The sequence below is a fragment of the Electrophorus electricus genome, chromosome 3, assembly GCF_041902795.1.
Source record: "Electrophorus electricus isolate QZ-2024a chromosome 3, ASM4190279v1, whole genome shotgun sequence".
Lineage (NCBI taxonomy): Eukaryota > Metazoa > Chordata > Actinopteri > Gymnotiformes > Gymnotidae > Electrophorus > Electrophorus electricus.
This window is the reverse complement of record NC_137499.1, coordinates 23435488-23444729: the sequence shown is the minus strand read 5'-3', so window position 1 is coordinate 23444729 and position 9242 is coordinate 23435488. Positions and strand designations below refer to the sequence as shown.

The window sequence follows — 9242 nt, the reverse complement described above, 5'->3', positions numbered from 1 at the left end:
GAGGAAATATATGAATTGCAGTTCATTTTTTATTTGCATATATCTACACTCCAGAGTATCTATTCAACAATCACTTAAAATCCAGTCAAACTAATCATTAATAAACCCATGGATAAATTGTCACACTATTCATGTTGTCTTCTCAAAAGAATAGATTTGATATTATCAAACATTAACAAACATATCTGACTGAATAATATCCATGGTTTTATACCGCCATGGAAATGACGAAAGGACCGTTCCTTTAATTCTACTCAGATCCTTTAATTATATTCAGATAGAAGCTCAAACACTGTCTTAAGACCCAGTGCAGTGAATGTTTTGCAGGAAATCAGCTGATTTATGAGGAAGTCTCTCTCTTCAACAGCCATGCATCCTTCGATTCAGCTGTAGAGGACAGAAAACAGGTTCAGATAAAGTGCTCAGTGTGATAGCAGAAGGGAAAGGAGTTTAGATGTGGTGGTGGGAGATCTAGGTAGCTGTTCTTTGCACATCCTTTGGGGTAGACGACAGGGCAGGTGGGGCAGTGAAAGGGGGTGATGTGAAAGCGATAGTTTCCATGGTCCATGGTTGAATCTACCTGGCCGTGGGTGTGGGTGTGTGTGTGTGTGTGTGTGTGTGTGTGTGTGTGTGTGTGTGTGTGTGTGTGTGTGTGTGAGAGATGATCAGAGGCTGAGGGATTTGCGGACGATCTGCTTGGCGAGCCGGTAGAACTGCTCCCTGTCCTCCCGCCACATCTTGGAGGCATCCACATTGGCTCCACTCTCATCATTTGGCTCTGAGAGGAAAAACAGCACAACCGTTACTCAAAATCACTCAGACATTGCCCATGTGTGAAGATGCACAGAGTGGCATCTTAGAACAGCTGGAGGGCAGCAGTGACTTCAGCTGCCATTGCAGTGCAAGTTACAGAAATTTGGTACACTCATAATTAAATGTGCCTTAAAAATGCTTTGTAAATATTTTATTGAGTTAAATGCTTTTGCACTGCAGAATTACATCATAGTGATGAGTGACTATCAGAGGATTTGTGTATAAAACAATATGTTGGAAAGAGAGCCCAAGAGAGGTACACAAGGCCATAGCAAGCCGATTTAATCTGAGGTCTCTATATGACTCACACTGCTCATCTAAAACTAAACCAACATTTTTACAAATTTCCAACTTTTATACGTTCTACAGTATGAGGTATATAAACATTCAGGTTCATATGGCTTGAAGTCAAAACCTTGCATCTTGCTGAAATATAAAAATTGAATGAGTGTGTATGCACAAGAGAGAGATGCTCGTCATAACACAGCATGATCAGTTCAATGAAGTGTCAGGCCTCACAGCATAATCAAATCAAGTTTTTAAAAAAAAAATGTTTGATTTGATATAATTGCAAAGATGCCACCTAGCTTTCTAAAGATGCCAAAATCACCTGTCCACTAAGCAAGAGTTGCACAACCTGTGCATCATCATAAATTCATCATTAGCAGAGAGTGTGATAGCTAGCTAGATAGTTCAAAAGTAACTTTATCGATTATTTGATGGTTAGGTGCAATGATCAAAAAGAATCAATTTGAATCAGCAATAAGGCACAGTGGTGCATTGTCATCTGCCAATATTCAGTCCAGTGCTAGGTTCACAACAGACCAGCTAATGCCAACCTGCAGTCAACTCGGACTGATTTTGTTGGTTCGCAGTTTGGACAGACACATAGGTAATTACATAGGTAACATAATTTAGGTAATTATGAAATATTTTGTTTGTATACCTGTGTGGGATGGAACTATCATGAACTTCCCAGTAGTTTATACAAAATGAAGCACCATTTTATGCCTTGAAAACATAAAAGTTATTTTTATTATAGAGCATTAAGACTTTAAAATCTTTACAAACCCTTACAATGGACATGCAGAACTATGTCCCTTTACAAATCCTACCAATTACTTTAAGTACTCTAACACATACTTCCCATGATTACAGGAGGCAAGATCCATTTTACTGAACTAATCAAACTAACCAATGATCAAAAGCTACACAGAGAACCTTAAATGATGATTAAATGTATTTCTGTATGTACATCCAGTGTAAGGGTTTGTGAGTGTGTGTGTGTGTGTGTGTGTGTGTGTGTGTGTGTGTGTGTAGCTATGGGACCTGCAAGCATGCTGACCACAGACAGCAGTATCTTCTCCACACTTTGTACAGGGCTCCACCTCTCAGCACTGCTCTCATACCCCATGGGGTCATCACCTGGGGCATGCAGAATCGAGATGCATACACGCCCGTCTGGGTAAACTGCAGACAGAGAACAAAGAGTAAGCTTGCATATACACTACACTACACACAGACACACATGCTTGAGTCCTCATGCTAGACTACATGCAGAGAGGCCAGAAGGTGAGCTCAGACACACTGAGCTGGGTGGACACTCTGAGAGTAAGAGTGTGTGCCCTTATACACAATCTGACTCAAACAAAAACACACGTACACTTAGAAACACATGGACACACATAGGTGTGTATGTGTGGGCAGAGGCTGTGTGAATGTCACATACAAAGGCATACATGATTAGAGGTACATTAGATCAGCTGTGTTGATGCCATCTCTCCATCTTGCCTGATAAGCCCACTGCCTTTTATCTACTGCCTAGCCGATGCATTTTCTGTAAAATAGCCACAGTTCCTTAGCGACATAGTTCTGAATGTCCAGTAGGCAGAGTTGAGAACACCACCAGCCTCTTACAGGCCCCAGCCTGGTATCGAGGCTTCTCTCATGATTGATATCCCTTTAAAACGCAGTTACTATATTTTTCCCCAGTGTAATACAGAATGCACAAGGTTTCAATATGATCCAATGTAGCAACCCCACACAGGAGGGATAAGTCTTATTGCTTCTTGGACCCTTTTGCCAGTAGCTACCAAACTACAATCTAATTTACCCTGTTGTAATCTATGCTTTCCATGTGGTCTATAGCAAGGATGTTGCTTATGCTAATTTACTAAAGTTGAGAGAGAGAGAGGTGACACAGACAAGAAAATGCATACAGGTGAAAGCAGCTCACTATTGGGGTGGAACATGTCACAGGTGAACTTCATCTTGGGGGGACTGAGGGGGTAGTCTGAGGGAAAACTCAGAATGGCAGGGAAAACTCCACCTTCAAAACATGTGTCTTCTGGCCCCCTGAGAAAAGAGACAGACTCCTATATAATAATGCTTGAGTGAGCCCTCTGCTCCTGAATGGGGAGCTAATGGAAATCAACAGCAACAGCTCAAAACAATGAATAAGACCTGAATAAGCAACTAAATTACTTGGCTGTGTTTTTCTGACCTTCTAACATTGTTCACATGCCCCCTGAAAACTATAATCTGCATTTTGATTTGTGCAATGGTGAAGGATGCACCAATCATTTTACATTTTTAATCAGGCATTCACAGCAGCAACCATACTATGCAATGCCACTGCTGAGACTTGAGAAGGCACATAAAATCCTGATATAAACAGTTTAGGGGTAATAGTGAATAAATCAAGGAGAAAGGAAAACAGACACCTTACTCTACAATCCTAAAGCCTGGAATAATTTGTGTAATGGATTTTATTAGATCAAAGGCACAGAAACACACAATATGCATCTCAAATACTCATTTAACAAGCAAATTATTAGTGTTTTTATTCCCAGAGATCTGTCCATCAGCTGCTATTAATGGGCCATGTCCTTCCCTGTTAGGCTTGGCACTGAACAACACTTCAACAAATATCTAACTGTCCAAGTATGGCTTTGGTTTACCACAGGGCACTGCTTTTTTATCTCAAATCAGCTGCTAAATTAAACCTGTTATCTTTCCCACAGCACAGACAGTGAGTAGTTCCATGTACACATGAAATACAACAAGAGCTAGTAGTCATGGATGTAACATCTAACAAATTCCAACTTATTCATCACATGATAAGATGATTTGTATGAGGATTGCACCAGCTGCTATGATAAAAAAAAAATGGACTAGCAGAACAGCCATAAATCCTAAATCTTACTAATACATTTGACAAAACATAAAATACACACTTCTTGTGAATCATAATGAAAGTAGAGAAAAGCCAAATTAACCAAATAACCAATTATACTGTCTTGCAGGACATATTCATGCCCCATCTTGCAGGACAGCAGGAAGCATTTAAGACACAGGTTCACATTCAACCCACAAGCTCATCCATATGCTTTCCTCACAAACTAAATGAACAGTGTTACTGAGCTTTTGTAATGCTTTCCTATCATGACTGAACCACCACTGAAACCCATCTATAATTCAGAATTTAAAAGCTGTGTCCACAATAATTCATCTTTGGATTGCAGGGTATTACGGGCATGAGTACTGACAGCATGGCGCAGAAGCTCCATCCCTTATATAAGCATCAAAAGTGGGGCAGTGGTAGCTCAGTGGTTACAGTGCTTGATTTGTAATAAGAAGGTTGCTGGTTCAAGCCCCACTACTGCCAAGTTGCCACTGTTGGGGCCCCTGAGCAAGACCCTCACTTGTCATAATTGTAAGTCACTTTGGATAAAAGCATCAGCTAAATGGCATAAATGTAAATCAAGAGTACTTACATGATCAAGGCTTCCCATTCAAAAAAATTTTCTTCATTCACTGGACCTATGAGAAAAAAAAAGCCGAGTTGTAGTATACGTCCTTTTTTATTATTTTTAGTTCACAGCAATTAAAACATTTACTAGTGTGGTGTATAGCGGTTCAGCACAGCTCACCCGCAACAATGCCCTCTGGAGGATTCAGAGTCAGCTCTACATAAAAACAGGTACAAATAAATCATTCGTAAACACTACAAGCAGTGGGCAACACACATCATCAGTAACACTCACTAACAACTCAGGTTAGGGTTACACTCAGTAAACCATGTCATTAGTTGGTAAGTCTTCAGAGAGAAGTTAAACTTTGGTAACACAATCAACTGTTTTCCGAATAACTTAAAGGATATAACCCAAACTAAACGCCGATGGCTAACATCGTTCGGAGCTTTAACTCAGACAGCTACAGTATAACTAACGTTTATAAGTTTAAAATAGCTAGCTAACTAGTTACCTAACTAACCTAATATTTTGAGACCAACAGGATTTCTACCAATAGGGCAACACCAATGCATAATGGTAGCACTAACAATAAATAACTTTTCATTTCCCTTACAACAAATAAACTAGCTAGCTAGCAATTACGTATTAGCTAGGTAGTTAGCTAATTTACCTGGCTGAGAAAACATAATTGTGACATGTTCTAAAGCATCAATACGTATTACCTGAGGAACGATCTTCGCTACTTACGTTTGTATTCAGCCATTAATCTTTTTAAAGCTGTTCCAGCCATAGTGGCTTGTGGCAAGCCGTCTCGGTTTGTCAGATCTTTAAGCACTGGAGTTGTTGTGGAGTAAAGCAGCCGTCAGTGAGAAATCTTCTTCCGGGGCGAAAGGCTTGTCGGACAGGGACCTTTGCGGTAAACGCCTTCAGAAGACCGTTGACAGGCGCTAGCTATTAGCTGTTAGCTGTTAGTTTCGATGGCAACCGTGGCGGAGTTGAAGTGTGGTAAGTTGCTGGTTAGCTAACACAAGCGTTATTGTAATGTGTCCTTGGGTTATGCGAAAGGCGCTTTATAAGTGTAACTTCATACTAGACATCTCCTTATAACAAGTAACTTGGTTTAACTCAGTCGTTAAACCAGGTTACTTAATATATTTGAAATCTGATGTAGGTAGATAGCTAGCTTAGCATATTGTTATCAAGCTAGCTTGATATTGTTAGCAAACGTTATCTGAGAGATGCGCTAGCTAAGATAGTTAACTTAGGTTAGCCAACTATTTGCCAGGAAAATGATTTGAAGGCTAGGGTACTTGGACTTTGCGGTGACATTTCGTCTCAGTCACGGCCGCTGTATTTTAACGTTTGTGATTGTTTCTCTCCTACAAAAAGCACTGAAGGAGGCGCTAGAGCGGCGCGGAGCTCTCGGAGCGCTGAGAGCTCGGCTTCGAGCCGAAGTTTTCACCGCGTTAGACGACCAAAGCGAACCGCGTCCTCCGCTGTCTCACGAGAATCTGCTAATAAATGAGCTGATACGCGAGTATCTGGAGTTCAATAAGTACCGATACACACTGTCGGTTTTGACTGCCGGTGAGCTTACTAGCAGATGTTAAAATGTTTGTACGTTTCATTGAGAGGCGTTCTATAAATACAGTACATTCATGTTCGTTAAACTCTTGATGCCAATACAAAACTGCCCCACTGAAGAACCTATTTGTTAAACATGTCTCAGAATCAGGCCAACCAGAAGTTCCCCTGGACCGGCAGTTTTTAGCAAGTCAACTGAATGTTGTAGAAGACCCTACTTCTAGGACAGTGTAAGCATTTTTTAAAAATGTCATTCTCCTTTCTATTACAATACAGAATCTTTCTGCTAGTGAAATGAGGTACAGTAGCTATGCTTGTACATTTATACATGTCTCGCATAAATGTTCAGGCTGTAGGTGCAGTTTCACAAGATCTGATATCTTTGTTGTATAATGTTTGGCAGTCCTCTACTCTATGGCCTGGTTTCCCATTTCCTGAGCAGTGGTGATGAGAGAAAACTGTACCTCAGGACTGCTTCCACACCTCTCAGTCCAGACTCCTCCAAACCACTCCCCCACTGACTGATAGTAAGAGAAGGAACAGCATTCTGCTTTTCCACATTCTGGGCTTATACTGGCACAAGGACAAGCGTAAACATTCCAATGGAAAATTGTGTGTTTTGAATGTATACCACCTATGTTGATGTTATACTTTGTGGTTCTATTCATTTGACTCATGATCATGAAAACATATTACCGATAAATAAAACAAACAAACAAAAATATTTTGCAGGTATTTGAAGAACCCTCACTAAGGAGAAGGATGCACTACCAGCACTCAAAGCACAAGAAAAATAATTGTGGTTTGCATGTTAAAGTGGCCAAAGAACATTTGGTGTTTTACTGTCTCTTTTTGTAATTTTACTGTGTATTAGGTTCACTGATTGATGGTAAAAAGCAGTTTTACATTTTGTTCAGGAGTCTCATTGGAGACACTTGTGTAATTAGCCAGTGTCCTGCCCACACTTTATCCATCATCAGTAGTTGGTAAGTCTAGAGATCTTTGTAGTCATGGCTATGTTCACCTGCTCAGCAGGGTATGAATAATCCTGTTTCTTTTTTTACTTGCACATTAAAATATAAAGTTTTGAACTATTTTATTGTTTTAATGCTTAATATATAGACATTCAAATGCAAAATGACTGCATAATAATAAGGCATGTGCATGACCACATGGTGGCAGTAGCTAGCAGGTTGACTGGCTTAATGATTTATGCAGATCCATCTCAATCCATCTCAAATATTTAACTTACTGGAATGTTAGATTGCACTTGTGACATATTAAAATATTTCTGTATTTGCCAAATTTTAATTTGAACTCAGCTATTTAAATGTCATCATTTTGTATATTAAAGTTATCTTTAAACATTACCTTTCTCTTATTTTGGAGAATAGTTTTCTTATAAGAGAACAGCTGCCAGCAATTGAAGTCTTGGAGTTTCTGAAAGAAGCTTTCCATAAAAATCTTTTTAACATAATCACATTTAACCTGTAAAAGTGACACTGAACTATTGCATACTGCTAGCCACAATGAAGCAATATGGTCTCAATAGTTGGGACATTACTGTCAGTATTCTGAATCGCTTTGACTTGCCAGCTCTACAGGTCACATACAGTGTTAAAGTCCTCTGTTGCCAAAAACTTGTAGTTTCCTTGAACTCCATAGAAAGAAAGATTAAAAGTGTTTTTTACATGGTGTGCTGCAAGAGCTCCAAAGGGGAGATGAGCAGCTGTGTGTTCATTCCATCCTCCAAAATGGAGTTTTTGAAGTCGAACAGATCTGTGACATACAACAGATCCATAGAATATTACGGAAAGGTTTCCTAAAAGCATTTTAACACAAAGACCATTGAAATAGCAAAGCAAGATTACACTGAACACTCTCATAAGATGATCTTACACTGATGATTTTGGGAAACAGGGTCCAGATCAATTACACTTTTATTGATTTATTTAATCTTTTTGTGTTCCTGAAAACAACAGCTATAGTCCAAAGGTAACAGATGTGTCTGGCCATCCAGACATTTTTAAAGAATAAAGAGCAATTTCCAGTATATTATATTATGGTACTTCTATTTACTGGTTTCTCCAGGTTTGGATGGGTGGAGTAAACAGGAAATGATGCTTGTTAGTGAGCAGTCATTTTGTAATCAGACTTGGTTAAGCATTCTCCTGAGGGCTTTCTCATGTGAATCAGGGCTGCTTTAGAGTCTTAGTGCTGGAGCATCTTTGCAGCTTTGCCCAGAAGATAAAAGTGGGCAAAAGCTTATGAAGCCTCATATTTGTAAAGGCAAAAGGGAGGGCTGTGTGTGTTTGTGCTGTGGGACAGACTGTTCCTTCACACCTTCCACTGACCAGTACATTCTCTCTTACTCCTGAAAAACAGGTTACCTATCTGAGTCTTAAGAATACAGCACTGTTACAGATGACCACATGCATAACATGTAATGCACTTTCTCAAATTGAAAGGTTGGTAGTTTGTGGTTTACAAAAATCTATAAAACAACAACTTATGGTTTATTTATAAATTGATAAGACAGTGATGTTTGTGATAGGAAAAACTATTTGGAATTTGTGATTAAAGTTTCAGTTGCTATAAGTTCATGCTGAACAATTCGATAATTGCTTTGCTTTTTCTAAATAGTGGACATTGTGATTTCCTTACAACCCTACAAAACTGCCTGGACTACCAACCATTCACTCTCAGCTCCAGCTCAGCACATCAGGTGCACCAGTACAAATCCCTTAATTGGTGTGACATTTTGCCCAGCAGCTGTATGTGAGGCTTTACCAGGTTAGTAAACAGTAGACGTTGTGCTGTTCGCTGTAACAATGCCATTGCTGTTGCACCATATTTAGTCACTTGGTCTTCCCTGTTAAACACAGAATGCAGCTGAGATTCCAGGCAGACCCCACTAGCCTTATATGGCACAGTGGAGAACTTGCAGCTGTATGTCTCTGTCTTTGTCATTCTTTCTTTTATTCTGTATCTAGTGCACTTGCTCTAAGGCATGCTCACCCAAGATCTCTCTCTCTGTCCCCCTCTACTCTCCTCGTCATCCAACTAAAAGGTCCTCACACTTGCTAGTTT

The 9242-nt window shown here is 39.7% G+C and overlaps 2 protein-coding genes across 2 annotated transcripts; one reads left to right on the top strand and one right to left on the bottom strand.

Annotated features, from left to right (window-relative positions):
• Nucleotides 1–11: 11 nt before the first annotated feature.
• ube2g2 (ubiquitin-conjugating enzyme E2G 2 (UBC7 homolog, yeast)) lies at nt 12–5466 on the bottom strand. The gene is made up of 6 exons (XM_027006757.3): nt 5316–5466; nt 4746–4781; nt 4590–4635; nt 3050–3168; nt 2143–2283; nt 12–778 (listed from the first exon to the last, which is right to left on the bottom strand). The coding sequence occupies exons 1-6, from the start codon at nt 5356–5358 to the stop codon at nt 666–668; spliced, it is 498 nt and encodes a 165-aa protein (XP_026862558.1). The 5' UTR covers nt 5359–5466; the 3' UTR covers nt 12–665.
• cep20 (centrosomal protein 20) lies at nt 5448–7522 on the top strand. The gene is made up of 5 exons (XM_027006767.3): nt 5448–5573; nt 5958–6155; nt 6298–6382; nt 6556–6679; nt 6885–7522. The coding sequence occupies exons 1-4, from the start codon at nt 5546–5548 to the stop codon at nt 6671–6673; spliced, it is 429 nt and encodes a 142-aa protein (XP_026862568.2). The 5' UTR covers nt 5448–5545; the 3' UTR covers nt 6674–6679; nt 6885–7522.
• Nucleotides 7523–9242: the final 1720 nt, after the last annotated feature.

Coding starts and splice junctions, on each gene's coding strand:
- cep20 (XM_027006767.3), top strand. CDS start 5,546: ATGGCAACCGTGGCGGAGTTGAAGTGTG. Junction 5,574..5,957: donor CGTGGCGGAGTTGAAGTGTG/GTAAGTTGCTGG, acceptor TCCTACAAAAAG/CACTGAAGGAGGCGCTAGAG. Junction 6,156..6,297: donor ACTGTCGGTTTTGACTGCCG/GTGAGCTTACTA, acceptor AACATGTCTCAG/AATCAGGCCAACCAGAAGTT.
- ube2g2 (XM_027006757.3), bottom strand. CDS start 5,358: ATGGCTGGAACAGCTTTAAAAAGATTAATGGCTGAATACAAAC. Junction 4,636..4,745: donor TCCAGAGGGCATTGTTGCGG/GTGAGCTGTGCT, acceptor TTTTTCTCATAG/GTCCAGTGAATGAAGAAAAT. Junction 2,284..3,049: donor TGACATGTTCCACCCCAATA/GTGAGCTGCTTT, acceptor CTCTGTCTGCAG/TTTACCCAGACGGGCGTGTA.